Source organism: Salvelinus alpinus, chromosome 9, assembly GCF_045679555.1.
Source record: "Salvelinus alpinus chromosome 9, SLU_Salpinus.1, whole genome shotgun sequence".
In the NCBI taxonomy this organism is placed as follows: Eukaryota; Metazoa; Chordata; class Actinopteri; order Salmoniformes; family Salmonidae; genus Salvelinus; species Salvelinus alpinus.
In genome coordinates this window covers 11,509,036-11,528,626 of record NC_092094.1, presented here as the reverse complement: position 1 = coordinate 11,528,626, position 19,591 = coordinate 11,509,036, and the positions used below count along the sequence as shown (strand labels likewise).

The following is a 19,591-nucleotide window of genomic DNA, read 5'->3' as shown; positions in this document are numbered from 1 at the left end:
TTCTTCCCCAATAGCTTTTCCATCTTTGAACTTCCATATCTACCCATTCACAGCCTGCTAATCTCTCAATAAAAACACACAATTTTTCCAAGGGTATCACATATTTTCACAGGTTTTTCAAAGAGTCTGAGGGTGGACCATAGAGACCCTGAAGTCATTTTTACAGTACATAAACTCTTTGGTGTGTCGCTTTGGTGATGAGCTTTACAGGTATGTGCTATGTGTGGGAGAGTGTACAACTAATTGTGATAAACTCTTTGGCCTGTCCCTGCGGCAGTGTGGTCTCACCTTCTCCTGAAGTGCCTCTAGCTCCATCTCTTCTCTCTGTTGCTCTTCCAACATTTCCATCTTCAGTTGCTCCAGGAATTCACTGTGTTCATCATCCAACCACGCTTCCTCCAGCTAGAGAGATAGAGAGATAGAGAGAAAGAGAGAGAGATGATTTAAACAGGAACATGAGAAACCCTTACACCATCTAGCTGGCCATTCAAGAGCCACAACAAGACATTAATATCTTGCTTTATGAAGCTGTTGATAGAGTCAATACATACACATAGTGGTCAGGCTTCATGACCTTCATACATGATCTATCAACAGTTTCATAAAGCCAGATATTCATGAGGTGTGTTTTGTTGTGGTTCTTGAATGGCCAGCTTGTTATGGTTCTTGAATGGCCAGCTTGTTGTAGCTCTTAAATGGCCAGCTTGTTGTGGCTCTTGAATGGCCAGCTTGTTGTGGTTCTTGAGTGCCCAGCTTGTTATGGCTCTTGAATGGCCAGCTTGTTGTGGCTCTTGAATGGCCAGCTGGTTGTTACTCTTGATTGGCCAGCTTGTTGTGGCCTCAGTGTTCTTCATGATCTCTTTGTCTGCTTGTGTCAAACTAAATGGGATACGTTGAAGCCAGGACTTTAGACTGTGAGAGACTTATTTAATTACTAAAAGGGGAAGGAAGAGAGTCCATTTTGGCTCATGGCTCATCCGCTGTTCTCAGTGGTGCGCACACACACACTAGGGATGTGACAAATGGAAACATTTTCTTAACATTTAAACTGCCATTGTTTGTGGATTTTCCATTAAAACAATTAGGTAGGTTGGCCATCAGGCACTAGGCATATCTATCGGCAATCAAAAGCTGTATCTTGCAACTTCAGTAAAGCAGAAAACCAATGAATAGGCTAGAACAGCCAGTCGATCGCGAGGGTATTCCTAGTCGATTACCAAAGATGTGTGTAAAAAAACAACAAAGGTAAAGCCTTGCGTTCTTATTTCATTTTTCCTTTCGCCCTGTTGGCTGTAGGTGCACTTGATTCAGCAGCCCTAGCGCAGGGAAGGCAGTGTTCCCATTTTGAACCATTTCATGTGTCTGAAGGTAGAACTCTGCATACCCGGCAGGCCCAGAGAGCAAATCAAGTGCACCTATTGGCCTACCACTGGCCAATCAGATAGCTCAGATCACCGTGTCTGCACCTTTTCCTTGAGCCTCGAAAGCCTCGAAAGTTGATACTGTGAGATTTAAAAACTTTAAAAAACATGACTAGAGAGATTCAATGAATACAGTAAATTAGCTGCTGTTTTTATGAGTAAGTTCATGTTTAAGTTGTTATTCAGCACTGTCAACACATATGTGTATTCTCCCTACTTCCACTCACGCTACAACCAGCACTGCAGCTGTAATGAATGAGTACAACCAGCACTGCAGCTGTAATGAATGAGTACAACCAGCACTGCAGCTGTAATGAATGAGTACAACCAGCAGTGCAGCTGTAATGAATGAGTACAACCAGCACTGCAGCTGTAATGAATGAGTACAACCAGCAGTGCAGCTGTAATGAATGAGTACAACCAGCACTGCAGCTGTAATGAATGAGTACAACCAGCAGTGCAGCTGTAATGAATGAGTACAACCAGCACTGCAGCTGTAATGAATGAGTACAACCAGCACTGCAGCTGTAATGAATGAGTACAACCAGCACTGCAGCTGTAATGAATGAGTACAACCAGCACTGCAGCTGTAATGAATGAGTACAACCAGCAGTGCAGCTGTAATGAATGAGTACAACCAGCAGTGCAGCTGTAATGAATGAGTACAACCAGCAGTGCAGCTGTAATGAATGAGTACAACCAGCACTGCAGCTGTAATGAATGAGTACAACCAGCACTGCAGCTGTAATGAATGAGTACAACCAGCACTGCAGCTGTAATGAATGAGTACAACCAGCACTGCAGCTGTAATGAATGAGTACAACCAGCACTGCAGCTGTAATGAATGAGTACAACCAGCACTGCAGCTGTAATGAATGAGTACAACCAGCACTGCAGCTGTAATGAATGAGTACAACCAGCACTGCAGCTGTAATGAATGAGTACAACCAGCACTGCAGCTGTAATGAATGAGTACAACCAGCACTGCAGCTGTAATGAATGAGTACAACCAGCAGTGCAGCTGTAATGAATGAGTACAACCAGCACTGCAGCTGTAATGAATGAGTACAACCAGCACTGCAGCTGTAATGAATGAGTACAACCAGCACTGCAGCTGTAATGAATGAGTACAACCAGCACTGCAGCTGTAATGAATGAGTACAACCAGCACTGCAGCTGTAATGAATGAGTACAACCAGCAGTGCAGCTGTAATGAATGAGTACAACCAGCAGGGCAGCTGTAATGAATGAGTACAACCAGCACTGCAGCTGTAATGAATGAGTACAACCAGCACTGCAGCTGTAATGAATGAGTACAACCAGCACTGCAGCTGTAATGAATGAGTACAACCAGCACTGCAGCTGTAATGAATGAGTACAACCAGCACTGCAGCTGTAATGAATGAGTACAACCAGCACTGCAGCTGTAATGAATGAGTACAACCAGCACTGCAGCTGTAATGAATGAGTACAACCAGCAGGGCAGCTGTAATGAATGAGTACAACCAGCACTGCAGCTGTAATGAATGAGTACAACCAGCACTGCAGCTGTAATGAATGAGTACAACCAGCACTGCAGCTGTAATGAATGAGTACAACCAGCACTGCAGCTGTAATGAATGAGTACAACCAGCACTGCAGCTGTAATGAATGAGTACAACCAGCACTGCAGCTGTAATGAATGAGTACAACCAGCAGTGCAGCTGTAATGAATGAGTACAACCAGCACTGCAGCTGTAATGAATGAGTACAACCAGCACTGCAGCTGTAATGAATGAGTACAACCAGCACTGCAGCTGTAATGAATGAGTACAACCAGCACTGCAGCTGTAATGAATGAGTACAACCAGCACTGCAGCTGTAATGAATGAGTACAACCAGCACTGCAGCTGTAATGAATGAGTACAACCAGCACTGCAGCTGTAATGAATGAGTACAACCAGCAGTGCAGCTGTAATGAATGAGTACAACCAGCAGTGCAGCTGTAATGAATGAGTACAACCAGCAGTGCAGCTGTAATGAATGAATACAACCAGCACTGCAGCTGTAATGAATGAGTACAACCAGCACTGCAGCTGTAATGAATGAGTACAACCAGCACTGCAGCTGTAATGAATGAGTACAACCAGCAGTGCAGCTGTAATGAATGAGTACAACCAGCACTGCAGCTGTAATGAATGAGTACAACCAGCACTGCAGCTGTAATGAATGAGTACAACCAGCACTGCAGCTGTAATGAATGAGTACAACCAGCACTGCAGCTGTAATGAATGAGTACAACCAGCAGTGCAGCTGTAATGAATGAGTACAACCAGCAGTGCAGCTGTAATGAATGAGTACAACCAGCAGTGCAGCTGTAATGAATGAGTACAACCAGCACTGCAGCTGTAATGAATGAGTACAACCAGCAGTGCAGCTTTAATGAATGAGGACAACCAGCAGTGCAGCTGTAATGAATGAGTACAGGAAGTGTTCCCATAACATTGCTTTCTTGTTATTATTAGCGGCTTGTTTCCTTTTTAATATCAAGGAATATTTCACTTCCTCTGGTCAGAGGTGTAACTTTAAGTTGGTGCATGAGGCAGAAATCATGCAGTGCGAAGTCAGTTTCGTCATCAGCTGGAAGACTGTGTCCCCTTTTCTCAGCGGAGGGAGGGAGAGAGAGATGGTGAGAGGCATCTGCTCCCTCCCCTCAGACTGACCATCAGCTGGAAGACTGTGTCCCCTTTTCTCAGTGGAGGGAGGGAGAGAGAGATGGTGAGAGGCATCTGCTCCCTCCCCTCAGACTGACCATCAGATGCAGGCCATCAGTCCAGTAAAATGGAAAAAAGCGAATTATTATGCTCACTCTGCTGGGCCTCACAAGTAATACAACAAATGATCTATTACCAGTTTGATCATGTACCTACTATTTTTAAATATAATTTCCTAATGGTCTGAGAAGAACAACAATGACAGGGCAATTCAAGCATAGTCAATATGCAGTGATAATGTATTGGGCCTATAGCTTACTGTACAAACCTCATTGCTACATAACTGTTTTTAATTGGTTAATGTAGCACAGGCTTAGGTTTGTTAAGTCATATTTAGAAGAGTGGTAGATCTGGACTTGCATTTCGACTCAGAAAGTGATCTCGACTCAGAAAGGGATCTCGACTCAGAAAGGGATCTCGACTCAGAAAGGGATCTCGACTCAGAAAGGGATCTCGACTCAGAAAGGGATCTCGACTCAGAAAGGGATCTCGACTCAGAAAGGGATCCCGACTCAGAAAGGGATCCCGACTCAGAAAGGGATCCCGACTCAGAAAAGGTCTGTGACCATTGTGCTAGGATATTGAAATGAGTGAGATGTAACACTTCGCTCTCACACAATCACACATAGTATCTGTGCATGTGAATGGGTTTGCTTCATGCCGTTCACAGTGTGGTAGCCAGGGCACCAAAACAGCGGAGGAGTTGAGCCTCTCGCTTTAACACTCTTAGTTGTTGAGGAAACTGACCTACAGTTTACTTTCTGCATCTATGTAAAAAAACGAAGAAAAAAAGAACATTTTTCTTAACTTTAAGGATCCCAGTTTCATTTAAAGCGTTCACACCCCTAACACACACACACACTATTCGCCATGGCCTTGGGCCTGAACTCACTGCATATTAGCCTGCCATTAGTTTTTATGGCGTACCGTTGGAAGTCGATTAAATAAAACAGGATGTGAGGTGGTGTCCATGGTCTATACAGGAGCATATAACAGCCCTGCAGTGTTTCATCTAAGAAACACAAGTGGTATATTTATGTTTTGGCTGTTGTGTATAACTCAGGATGTCATGACTAAAAATAACTCTAATGACTGATCTATTGGTCCTATGGACCTATAGTATAGACCTATCTGTGTTTACAGTATGGGTGTGTTAAAGGGATATTGGTCCTATGGACCTATAGTATAGACATATCTGTGTTTACAGTACGGGTGTGTTAAAGGGATATTGGTCCTATGGACCTATAGTATAGGCCTATCTGTGTTTACAGTACGGGTGTGTTAAAGGGATATTGGTCCTATGGACCTATAGTATAGACATATCTGTGTTTACAGTACGGGTGTGTTAAAGGGATATTGGTCCTATGGACCTATAGTATAGGCCTATCTGTGTTTACAGTACGGGTGTGTTAAAGGGATATTGGTCCTATGGACCTATAGTATAGACCTATCTGTGTTTACAGTATGGGTGTGTTAAAGGGATATTGGTCCAATGGACCTACAGTATAGACCTATCTGTGTTTACAGTACGGGTGTGTTAAAGGGATATTGGTCCTATGGACCTACAGTATAGACCTATCTGTGTTTACAGTATGGGTGTGTTAAAGGGATATTGGTCCTATGGACCTACAGTATAGACCTATCTGTGTTTACAGTACGGGTGTGTTAAAGGGATATTGGCCCTATGGACCTACAGTATAGGCCTATCTGTGTTTACAGTACGGGTGTGTTAAAGGGATATTGGTCCTATGGACCTACAGTATAGGCCTATCTGTGTTTACAGTACGGGTGTGTTAAAGGGATATTGGTCCTATGGATCTATAGTATAGGCCTATCTGTGTTTACAGTACGGGTGTGTTAAAGGGATATTGGTCCTATGGACCTACAGTATAGACCTATCTGTGTTTACAGTACGGGTGTGTTAAAGGGATATTGGTCCTATGGACCTACAGTATAGACCTATCTGTGTTTACAGTACGGGTGTGTTAAAGGGATATTGGCCCTATGGACCTACAGTATAGGCCTATCTGTGTTTACAGTACGGGTGTGTTAAAGGGATATTGGTCCTATGGACCTACAGTATAGACCTATCTGTGTTTACAGTACGGGTGTGTTAAAGGGATATTGGTCCTATGGACCTACAGTATAGACCTATCTGTGTTTACAGTACGGGTGTGTTAAAGGGATATTGGTCCTATGGACCTACAGTATAGGCCTATCTGTGTTTACAGTACGGGTGTGTTAAAGGGATATTGGTCCTATGGACCTACAGTATAGGCCTATCTGTGTTTACAGTACGGGTGTGTTAAAGGGATATTGGTCCTATGGACCTACAGTATAGACCTATCTGTGTTTACAGTACGGGTGTGTTAAATGGATATTGGTCCTATGGACCTATAGTATAGGCCTATCTGTGTTTACAGTACGGGTGTGTTAAAGGGATATTGGTCCTATGGACCTATAGTATAGACCTATCTGTGTTTACAGTACGGGTGTGTTAAAGGGATATTGGTCCTATGGACCTATAGTATAGGCCTATCTGTGTTTACAGTACGGGTGTGTTAAAGGGATATTGGTCCTATGGACCTACAGTATAGACCTATCTGTGTTTACAGTACGGGTGTGTTAAAGGGATATTGGTCCTATGGACCTATAGTATAGACCTATCTGTGTTTACAGTACGGGTGTGTTAAAGGGATATTGGTCCTATGGACCTACAGTATAGACCTATCTGTGTTTACAGTACGGGTGTGTTAAAGGGATATTGGTCCTATGGACCTACAGTATAGGTCTATCTGTGTTTACAGTACGGGTGTGTTAAAGGGATATTGGTCCTATGGACCTATCGTATAGACTTATCTGTGTTTACAGTACGGGTGTGTTAAAGGGATATTGGTCCTATGGACCGATAGTATAGGCCTATCTGTGTTTACAGTACGGGTGTGTTAAAGGGATATTGGTCCTATGGACCTACAGTATAGACCTATCTGTGTTTACAGTACGGGTGTGTTAAAGGGATATTGGTCCTATGGACCTATAGTATAGACATATCTGTGTTTACAGTACGGGTGTGTTAAAGGGATATTGGTCCTATGGACCTATAGTATAGACCTATCTGTGTTTACAGTACGGGTGTGTTAAAGGGATATTGGTCCTATGGACCTACAGTATAGGTCTATCTGTGTTTACAGTACGGGTGTGTTAAAGGGATATTGGTCCTATGGACCTACAGTATAGACCTATCTGTGTTTACAGTACGGGTGTGTTAAAGGGATATTGGTCCTATGGACCTACAGTATAGACCTATCTGTGTTTACAGTACGGGTGAGTAAAAGGGATATTGGTCCTATGGACCTACAGTATAGACCTATCTGTGTTTACAGTACGGGTGTGTTAAAGGGATATTGGTCCTATGGACCTACAGTATAGACCTATCTGTGTTTACAGTACGGGTGTGTTAAAGGGATATTGGTCCTATAGACCTACAGTATAGACCTATCTGTGTTTACAGTACGGTTGTGTTAAAGGGAGAGTTTAAAAAACTTTTACTGAGGTAAGAACATTTATATTGGGGTAAAACTGTCTGTAAACTCACCTGTATTTCTGGTCTGGTGACCAGTAACACAATGTTCCTACTGTACTGTATCTGTGTGTGTGTGAGCTCACCTGTATCTCGGGCCTGTACTGTACTGTATCTGTATCTGTGTGTGTGTGAGCTCACCTGTATCTCGGGCCTGTACTGTACTGTATCTGTGTGTGTGTGAGCTCACCTGTATCTCGGGCCTGTACTGTACTGTATCTGTATCTGTGTATGTGTGTGAGCTCACCTGTATCTCGGGCCTGGCGACCAGCAGTAGGAATTTCCTAGTATCTTCACTAGAGAGCACCGCTACAGCCTCCTCTCTGTCCTGCACATCCTGCCCATTGATCTGGGGGAAACACAACACACACTGTTATTCACACAGACACACACACACACACACACTGTTATTCACACAGACACACAACACACACTGTTATTCACACAGACACACACACACACACTGTTATTCACACAGACACACACACACACACTGTTATTCACACAGACACACACACACACACACTGTTATTCACACATACACACACTGTTATTCACACAGACACACACACACACACTGTTATTCACACAGACACACACACACACACACACACACACACACACACACACTGTTATTCACACAGACACACACACACACACACACTGTTATTCACACAGACACACACACACACACACACACACACTGTTATTCACACAGACACACACACACACACACTGTTATTCACACAGACACACACACACACACACACTGTTATTCACACAGACACACACACACACACTAAGGGAAAGGTCCCTCTATAATCTCACTCAAACACCGTAGAAAGAGCCAGCCAGGTTGGCATAAAGCTAAAGGTTCCTGTGCATCTGCAGTCTGTGTCTACTCCGCATTCCATAGCAGGCCAGCCAGGCAGGCAGGACCAAGCTTTGATTGATTATGAATGGGACAGTAGTCCATGGACCGACCGTTTGCACTAGAACGGCATCCGGAAGCAGCGCACATTTATACATCCAGACGCCCCACACAATTAACTGGGCCGTGACGGGGGGGGGGGGGGGGGGTCCGCTTTCCTCTGCCCAGAGTAATGGCTCTGTCAGCGGGGGAGAATAGTGGAGGGATGGGGTGGTGGCCTGGATCACAACCACTAACCCAAACCCCTCGCAGCTCAAACCGGTCACACAACACATGTACTGCACTGCACAGACGGACAACACACACAACACATGTACTGCACTGCACAGAACGACAACACACACAACACATGTACTGCACTGCACAGACGGACAACACACACAACACATGTACTGCACTGCACAGAAGACACACGGACAACACACACAACACATGTACTGCACTGCACAGACGGACAACACACACAACACATGTACTGCACTGCACACACGGACAACACATGTACTGCACTGCACACACGGACAACACACACAACACATGTACTGCACTGCACAGAAGACACACGGACAACACACACAGCGCGGCAGAAAATTAGGGAAGCAGCAAGCGCCGGCCGTATGTCTCACCAAACAGTGCTTACCCTTCCTCCATCCTCTTCCTTTAATTACAGCACTGTGTACCCACCTCTCTCTCGTTGTCTGTCTCTGTCTCTGTCTCTCTCTCTCTGTCTCTCTCCCTCTCCCACTCAATAACCCCTATTCAGAAACACATCACTCTGTTGTTCAGAGAACACACTAACTGAAAACAGACCACTCTCTGAAAAACATTATCGTCTACCTCTGTCCTTAACTCCAAAAGCATTTCTCCTCTCTCTATAGCATTCGCACTCACTTTACTGTAGCAAGCTTCTGCCTCCCAAAACCATTAATGCTCTGTCTAAAGCACACTGTTTTTACCTACTTCCCATTACCACCACTCTCTCTACAAAGAGCTGTCAATCTGCCTCTCCCTCCAAATATATGACCTTATTCTATTCCTACCTCCCAAAACACCAACCTCACTAGGATCCTGAATTCTATATATTACACCTTAAAACATCCCCATTTTCTGTGTACACAACTTTCCCTGAACCTTAGGATAGAGGACAGCTCCACTGACTCTGTTGTTTGGGCCTCTAACCTGTCCACTGGAAGACTCTCCTAGGAGGGTACTAGTAGCCTCCAGGTAGGCTGCACAATAGAATGAGTCAAAATGGCAAAATAACATTGACTAAGCTGGAACACTAGCGCGAGCCCATACATAATGAATGGTATCGAACGGTTGCAGAGCCTCTTCTGACTGGAGTGATGCTCAGAATTCAATTTCGCCTAAATGGCACAAAAATATGTATCCCTTTTTATTTTACCACTACAATCTGTTCTTAGGACGAAACTGAAAAAGACTTAAGTGTGCTTATGTCTGCGTAATGAGGAAGTAGGAGAAAAATGAAAACTTCTGACTATTTTGTCTAGTGATCAATGACAGCAGAGTACGCTGCCCAACCTTATGTAATTAGAAAGAGGAGATTATCTTGATTAAAATGCTGTCCGATTTGAAAAAATCGAAATGTACAAATTGCGAGATATTTGGCGAAATAGACAGACATAGCTATATTTCCCCTATAGGCAACAATGGGACATCCTCAGAGTTTCATGAGTCATTTTTTGTTGTTGTTTACGTTTCAATGTGGGCTGGTCTCATTGCCAACAATAGTGAAGCAGGCATTGTGACGTAGAACAATGGGCTGGGAATAGAAAGTTCGGAAGGCGAGTTGGTGCCACGGTGCTCAATAGAACTAATTGGAGCTGGCAGGGTGAAAAATGCCATAACTTCAACACTATGGTAAACAGCTAGGACATATGGTAATATTATGAAACATGGCTCCATGGCGTATGCTTACATTTTTTTTTAAGCATTGTTAACAATTTCATGTGTCCAGCCTACTCCAGGGTTTCCGACCCTCCCTGGCCCAGGGATGGAGCTAAGGGTAAAAAGATGGAGGGAACTCTGTCTCCCCTAGGGGTGTGTGTGTGTACACGTGCGAGCCTGAATGTGTGTGTGCGCGGGCGTGTTATCCAGAGGCGGGTGGGGGATATTTCCGGACGAGGTGCATCCCTAAACTGCTCTTACAGCGCAGTGCTGTAATTCGAAAGCTCAGTCGAATGCTGAGTCGGTAACTAAAACAGCCAGGGGGACATTTCCTCATCGCTAACTGTCACAGAGGGAGTGAGCTTCCCTTTTACTGTGACGCCATTAAAAATGAATGGGTTCTTGTGCTGGGAGTCAATGGCAGAGGGAGGTGAAATAAAATAGGTTTAAGTCACCTCTGATGAGGGAGGAGAGAAGGCCAGAGAAAAATGAGAGAGAGCGAGAGTGATGAGAGAGAGAGAAACATAGAATTAAATGGTTTCCTACCTGTAAAATGTGGTCTCCTTCTCTGATGCGTCCATCCCTTGCAGCGATGCTGTTTGGCCCAACCTGTTGGTGAGAGCTTGTTAGATTCAATGCTTAAAGGAAACACAAAATTGCCTTTTGGAGTTTTGCCAAAATGCCTTAATACAGCATCCCATACACAAATGTACTTCCGGCGCCGAAAAGAGATGGCCGCCTCGCTTCGCGTTCCTTGGAAAATATGCAGTATTTTGTTTTTTTATGTGTTATTTCTTACATCGGTACCCCAGGTAATCTTAGGTTTCATTACATACAGTCGGGAGGAACTACTGAATATACGATTAACGTCAACTCATCATCGTTCCTACCAGGAATATGACTTTCCCGAAACGGATCCAGTGTTTTGCCTTCCACCCAATACAATGGATCTGATCCCAGCCGGCGACCCTGTGCGACGCCGAAAAAGGGGCAAACGAGGCGGTCTCGTGGTCAGGCTTCGGAGACGGGCACATCGCGCTCCACTCCCTAGCATACTACTCGCCAATGTCCAGTCTCTTGACAATAAGGTTGATGAAATCCGAGCACGGGTAGCATTCCAGAGAGACATCAGGGATTGCAACGTGCTCTGCTTCACGGAAACATGGCTAACTCAAGGGACGCTAACGGAGTCGGTGCAGCCAGCTGGTTTCTTCATGCATCGCGCCGACAGAAACAAACATCTTTCCGGTAAGAAGAGGGGCGGGGGGGTATGCCTTATGATTAACGAGAAGTGGTGTGATCATCATAACAACACACAGGAACTCAAGTCATTCTGTTCACCTGATCTAGAACTCCTCACAATCAAATGTCGACCGCATTATCTACCAAGGGAATTCTCTTCAATCATAATCACAGCCGTATATATTCCCCCCCAAGCAGACACATCGATGGCCCTGAACGAACTTTATCTGACTCTTTGTAAACTGGAAACCACACACCCTGAGGCTGCATTCATCGTAGCTGGGGATTTTAACAAGGCTAATCTAAAAACAAAACTCCCTAAATTCTATCAGCATATCGATTGTGCTACCAGGGCTGGAAAAACCCTAGATCATTGTTATACTAATTTCCGCGACGCATATAAGGCCCTCCCCCGCCCCCCTTTCGGAAAAGCTGACCACGACTCCATTTTGTTGATTCCAGCCTACAAAACAGAAACTCAAACAACAAGCTCCCGCGCTCAGGTCTGTTCAACGCTGGTCCGACCAATCTGAATCCACGCTTCAAGACTGCTTCGATCACGCGGATTGGAATATGTTCCGCATCGCGTTCAACAACAATATTGACGAATATGCTGATTCGGTGAGCGAGTTCATTAGGAAGTGCATTGACGATGTCGTACCCACAGCAACGATAAAAACATTCCCAAACCAGAAACCGTGGATTGACGGCAGCATTCGCGTGAAACTGAAAGCGCGAACCACTGCTTTTAACCAGGGCAAGGTGACCGGAAGCATGACCGAATACAAACAGTGTAGCTATTCTCTCCGCAAGGCAATCAAACAGGCTAAGTCCCAGTACAGAGACAAAATCGAGTCGCAATTCAACAGCTCAGACACAAGAGGTATGTGGCAGGGTCTACAGTCAATCACGGATTACAAAAAGAAAACCAGCCCCGTCGCGGACCAGGATGTCTTGCTCCCAGACAGGCTAAACAACTTTTTTGCCCGCTTTGAGGACAATACAGTGCCACTGACACGGCCCCCTACCAAAACCTGCGGGCTCTCCTTCACTGCAGCCGAGGTGAGTAAAACATTTAAACGTGTTAACCCTCGCAAGGCTGCAGGCCCAGACGGCATTCCCAGCCGCGTCCTCAGAGCATGCGCAGACCAGCTGGCTGGTGTGTTTACGGACATATTCAATCAATCCTTATCCCAGTCTGCTGTTCCCACATGCTTCAAGAGGGCCACCATTGTTCCTGTTCCCAAGAAAGCTAAGGTAACTGAGCTAAACGACTACCGCCCCGTAGCACTCACTTCCGTCATCATGAAGTGCTTTGAGAGACTAGTCAAGGACCATATCACCTCCACCCTACCGGACACCCTAGACCCACTCCAATTTGCTTACCGACCCAATAGGTCCACAGACGACGCAATCGCAACCACACTGCACACTGCCCTAACCCATCTGGACAAGAGGAATACCCATGTGAGAATGCTGTTCATCGATTACAGCTCAGCATTTAACACCATAGTACCCTCCAAACTCGTCATCAAGCTCGAGACCCTGGGTCTCGACCCCGCCCTGTGCAACTGGGTCCTGGACTTCCTGACGGGCCGCCCCCAGGTGGTGAGGGTAGGTAACAACATCTCCACCCCGCTGATCCTCAACACTGGGGCCCCACAAGGGTGCGTTCTGAGCCCTCTCCTGTACTCCCTGTTCACCCACGACTGCGTGGCCATGCACACCTCCAACTCAATCATCAAGTTTGCGGATGACACTACAGTGGTAGGCTTGATTACCAACAACGACGAGACGGCCTACAGGGAGGAGGTGAGGGCCCTCGGAGTGTGGTGTCAGGAAAATAACCTCACACTCAACGTCAACAAAACAAAGGAGATGATTGTGGACTTCAGGAAACAGCAGAGGGAGCACCCCCCTATCCACATCAACGGGTCAGTAGTGGAGAAGGTGGAAAGTTTTAAGTTCCTCGGTGTACACATCACGGACAAACTGAATTGGTCCACCCACACAGACAGCGTTGTGAAGAAGGCGCAGCAGCGCCTCTTCAACCTCAGGAGGCTGAAGAAATTCGGCTTGTCACCAAAAGCACTCACAAACTTCTACAGATGCACAATCGAGAGCATCCTGTCGGGCTGTATCACCGCCTGGTACGGCAACTGCTCCGCCCACAACCGTAAGGCTCTCCAGAGGGTAGTGAGGTCTGCAGAACGCATCACCAGGGGCAAACTACCTGCCCTCCAGGACACCTACACCACCCGATGTCACAGGAAGGCCATAAAGATCATCAAGGACAACAACCACCCAAGCCACTGCCTGTTCACCCCGCTATCATCCAGAAGGCGAGGTCAGTACAGGTGCATCAAAGCAGGGACCGAGAGACTGAAAAACAGCTTCTATCTCAAGGCCATCAGACTGTTAAACAGCCACCACTAACATTTAGCGGCCGCTGCCAACATACTGACTCAACTCCAGCCACTTTAAAAAATGGGAATTGATGGAAATTATGTAAAAATGTACCACTAGCCACTTTAAACAATGCCACTTAATATAATGTTTACATACCCTACATTACCCATCTCATATGTATATACTGTACTCTATATCATCTACTGCATCTTGCCATCTTTATGTAATACATGTACCACTAGCCACTTTAAACTATGCCACTTTATGTTTACATACCCTACAGTACTCATCTCATATGTATATACCGTACTCTATACCATCTACTGCATCTGCCATGCCGTTCTGTACCACCACTCATTCATATATCTTTATGTACATATTCTTTATCCCTTTACACTTGTGTGTGTGTGTAAGGTAGTAGTTGTGGAATTGTTAGGTTAGATTACTTGTTGGTTATTACTGCATTGTCGGAACTAGAAGCACAAGCATTTCGCTACACTCGCATTAACATCTGCTAACCATGTGTATGTGACTAATAAAATTTGATTTGATTTGATTTGAAATACATATACACCTTTACAGAGAATACTAACTTATAAAAGCATTGTCTAAACGTCTTATGATATCCAAGATTCATTTAGTTCCCAATATAATTATAGAACACCTCAGTAGGTAGTACAATCTACTCTTATACATTACGTCCAGACAAAGGATCTCTTTCAACACCAAATGTTGATTGGTTGAAGCCACTGCTGCCACAGAAATACCTTCGATGTTAGAATGTGTTATAGCATCTGTCCAGCCCAGGTATCAAATGCCACTTTACTTCTGCAGCAGCTAAATTAACAGAGTTATAAAACCTGTCAGGACATGTGTACGCCTGGGGATTGTCGAATAGACTATTACAATCAGGGACAACACAGTGTGTGTGTGTGTGTGTGTGTGTGTGTGTGTGTGTGTGTGTGTGTGTGTGTGTGTGTGTGTGTGTGTGTGTGTGTGTGTGTGTGTGTGTGTGTGTGTGTGTTTGTTCATTCGTTGGTTCATGTGTGTAATCTGTTTCTTTATCAGTTGGTTTCCCTGCTGGGCTAAACTCTACCTTCCATCGACGTAACACTCCAGACTCAAAGAAAATACATAGTATGTATTACAGCCTTCCTGTCACAACTCCTACCGAAGGTGGCTCCTCTTCCTGTTCGGGCGGTGCTCGGCGGTAGTCGTCACCGGTCTACTAGCTGCCACCGATCCCTTTTCCCTTTTCTGTTGGTTTTGTCTCAGTAGTTACACCTGTTTCTTGTTTACGTTTAGTTGGGCTATTTAAGCCGGTCGGCCCGCCTGCTCTTTGTGCGGGCGTAATGTTTCCTCTGTGTTTGTGTGTGGTAGTTGTTGGGTAGCGTGTTTCGTTTTGGGATTTCCCTCTGTACTGTTTGGTCCTGTTTTTGGGTAATGTGTTTGTTTGCGCCCGTGTATGTTGGTGCGCACGATTTCTTCCCTGTGCCTAATTAAAGCACTACTCAGTACTTTCTGCCTCCTGCGCCTGGCTCCGCACCCACTACGCTTAAGTGCGTCACACTTCCCTAAACAGCCTTTCCTACACAGCCCATCCATGACTCAGCCTTCCTTACACAGCCCATCCATGACTCAGCCTTCCTTACACAGCCCATCCATGACTCAGCCTTCCTTACACAGCCCATCCATGACTCAGCCTTCCTTACACAGCCCATCCATGACTCAGCCTTCCTTACACAGCCCATTCATGACTCAGCCTTCCTTACACAGCCCATCCATGACTCAACCTTCCTTACACAGCCCATCCATGACTCAGCCTTCCTTACACAGCCCATTCATGACTCAGCCTTCCTTACACAGCCCATTCATGACTCAGCCTTCCTTACACAGCCCATCCATGACTCAGCCTTCCTTACACAGCCCATCCATGACTCAGCCTTCCTTACACAGCCCATCCATGACTCAGCCTTCCTTACACAGCCCATCCATGACTCAGCCTTCCTTACACAGCCCATTCATGACTCAGCCTTCCTTACACAGCCCATTCATGACTCAACCTTCCTTACACAGCCCATCCATGACTCAGCCTTCCTTACACAGCCCATTCATGACTCAGCCTTCCTTACACAGCCCATCCATGACTCAGCCTTCCTTACACAGCCCATTCATGACTCAGCCTTCCTTACACAGCCCATTCATGACTCAACCTTCCTTACACAGCCCATCCATGACTCAGCCTGCCCTACACAGCCCATCCATGACTCAGCCTTCCCTACACAGCCCATTCATGACTCAGCCTTCCCTACACAGCCCATTCATGACTCAGCCCTCTTTACACAGCCCATTCATGACTCAGCCCTCCTTACACAGCCAATTCATGACTCAGCCCTCCTTACACAGCCAATTCATGACTCAGCCCTCCTTACACAGCCAATTCATGACTCAGCCCTCCTTACACAGCCAATTCATGACTCAGCCCTCCTTACACAGCCCATTCATGACTATTCCTTCCCATGCCTCTTCCTTCCCATGATTCTGTGTTCTAATGATACTGAACGAAGGGGCAGGCCACTCCTTCAACTCTGCCTTCTGGAGCCATTTGTTTCACTCTGTCCAATCAGGCGGGATCTCCTGAGATAGCTGGGCCAGCCTGAGTGTTCCATTTGCGTCTGGTGTGTGTGTGTGTGCGTGCTCGTATGTCTGGTCACTCACAAAGGACCACTCATTAGAAGTGCTACTCTGAGGTCAACGGGCTGAAGAGGGACTCTGCTCTCAGCTCTGGCAATTGCCTGACACACAGAGTGAATCTCAAAAGTATATTCCTCGATTCCTCGCGTACCTACTGACATTTTTAGAAGGAGGGTGAAGAGAGCGGATCTGAGGAATCAAGGAAAATACTTTGGAGATTCATCCACTGTCAGAACACCAGCAGTGGCTGGAGTAACACGAAACAACTTTCACACAATAGCCAATCAAATTGAAGCTGCTTCAGTGATATTGTTAGAGAATTCTAAACTCACCCATGTCATCTGCTGCTTTACATCGTGGTTTCACTAGTTGCGTTGATCCAACCACTTGGTTATTGTAACAGCATAGATATAGACAAAATGTGGCCTGTACAATTTAGCTAGCTAGCCAAAATGACATTGCAAACACCAACACAGCTAGCTAGCTAGCAACGAGGTAACAGATCTAGCAACAAATTAAACTAGCTAGCACAGTTCATGGTGGACAATTTCAGTTGAAACTGGTCAGGGAAAGTTTCACTTTGAAAATGTTATGTATTGACTGCCAAACCATGTACATAAACCATGACTAGCCATGATGCCAATAATGTGTATACATTTATCATTGTGCTAATGTCTCTTCTGTCAACCTTGATCACGGGTTGCACAGCACTGAGTGTGCCAGCTGTGCTGACATGATAACTAGGTCGGAATTCCGAACCTTTGAATGGATCATGTGACAAAATAATTTGTTTTGATTGGCTGTTGCTTGCAAAAAAATATTTAAAATATTATTTATATATATATTACATTTTTTTGCTTGCAACTAGATGCACAAACTTGAAAAGTTGCAACCAAGTTGCAGATTAGTTGTTTATTAGTTGCAGGGGGGTGTGTTTCACAAAGAAATCAAGAAGCAAGTAACCAAAGATGCGTGAAAGTTGCTTCTAACCCCAGCCAAACTCTTATGAAAGGCTGGCTTGTTTTCGCCTGAGGGGGTTGCAATGGTTGCATAAAGAAACAAATCTATAGGCAAATATAGAGGGATAGAGTGTAGTAAAAAATAACTGCAGGTTCATTAGAACGTGTTGAACCATCAATTATTGATATAATGAAACGGACGTCAGTGTGCTGCTAACAGTAAAGCTTCCTTCATTGTCCCTGTCACCATACCGGGCTCCAACCAGTGATCCTCTGCTCGCAAGACACGTGACCACCCTCCTTGACAACGTACCAACCATTTGAGCTATAGAAAAATATTAGAAAAATATTTACTTTCTTAACTCTGTTACATTAGAAAAGCAATTCCAGTTGACATTCTAGTTTAATAAAGATCCTGATAATTTAACGCGGGAACTATATTGGTTAACAAAAATCAAATTTTATTGGTCACATACACGTGATTAGAAGATGTTATTGCGGATGTAGCATATTGCTTGTGCTTCTAGCTCCGACAGTGCAGTAATATTTAACCTGTTTGGGGTGCAGCCCGACACCGGTACACTTATGACAACATCCAGCTCAAGTGCAGGGCGCGCAATTCAAAAGCTATTTTTTTTAAATATTTAACTTTCACACATTAACAAGTCCAAGACACCAGATGAAAGATAAACTTCTTGTGAATCAAACCAACATGTCCGATTTTTAAAATGTTTTACAGGGAAGACAAAATATGTAAATCTATTAGCTAACCACGTTAGCAAATGCCACCACTTTTCTAACTCCATCAGTTTCTTACTCCATCAGGTGCTATCACAAATTCGACCAAATAAAGATATAAATAGCCACTAACCAAGAAACAAATTCATCAGATGACAGTCTGATAACATATTTATTGTATAGCATATTTTTTTTCGAAAAATGTGCATATTTCAGGTATAAATCATATTTTACATTTCAGCTACACTCAGAAAGTGCACCGAAAGCAGCCATAATATTTACAGACACCAACGTCAATTAGCTAATTACTCATCATAAAACATTTCCGAAAAATATATAGTTTGCAGCAATTGAAAGATAGGCAACTTGTGATTCCAAACAATATTTCCGATTTATAAAATGTTTTACAGCGAAAACAAAATGTATCGCTATATTAGCGCGTAGCCACAATAGAGAGACACATTGGGCGCCCACGACCCGTTCACATGCACGACAGATATATGAAATAACATCATAAAATGAGTCTTACTTTGGCTGATCTTTCATCAGAAGGTTGAAGAAGGTGTCCTCTGTCCAGATGAGTTGTTGTTTCGATTTAGAATGGCACATTTCCCTCTTCAATTAGCATTGGCACGAGCAGAGTGGCATAAATTTCTCCAACGTAAACACAGTCAGAGGACGGAACACGGCAAAACTCCCGAATAAAGTTTCAATAATCTGATTAAACTATATTGAAAAAACATACATTACGATGATATGGTCACATGTATCAAAAAAAATTCGAGCCGGAGATGTTAGCCGTTCATTACGAAGGCAAAACAGAAGTCAATCCCACTTCCTTCAGAGTACCGGAAGTGGACGCTCACGTCAAAGAAATAGGTTTTTTTCCACCACAGGACAAGATGAGCACAAAAAATTCTTCTCTGACATCCTCTTTACACCAATAGGAAGGCGTA

General features: G+C 44.7%; 1 protein-coding gene across 1 annotated transcript in view; it reads right to left on the bottom strand.

Moving 5' to 3' along the window:
* LOC139584309 (PDZ domain-containing RING finger protein 4-like) overlaps positions 1–19,591 on the bottom strand; it is a 127,931-nt gene that overhangs the window by 6,746 nt on the left and 101,594 nt on the right. Inside the window, exons 5-7 of the mRNA XM_071416004.1 lie at positions 11,140–11,202; positions 8,002–8,103; positions 289–402 (exon numbers count right to left, since the gene is read on the bottom strand). Of these exons, the coding sequence (XP_071272105.1) occupies positions 289–402; positions 8,002–8,103; positions 11,140–11,202 (279 nt within the window). The remainder of the gene's footprint in view (positions 1–288; positions 403–8,001; positions 8,104–11,139; positions 11,203–19,591) is intronic.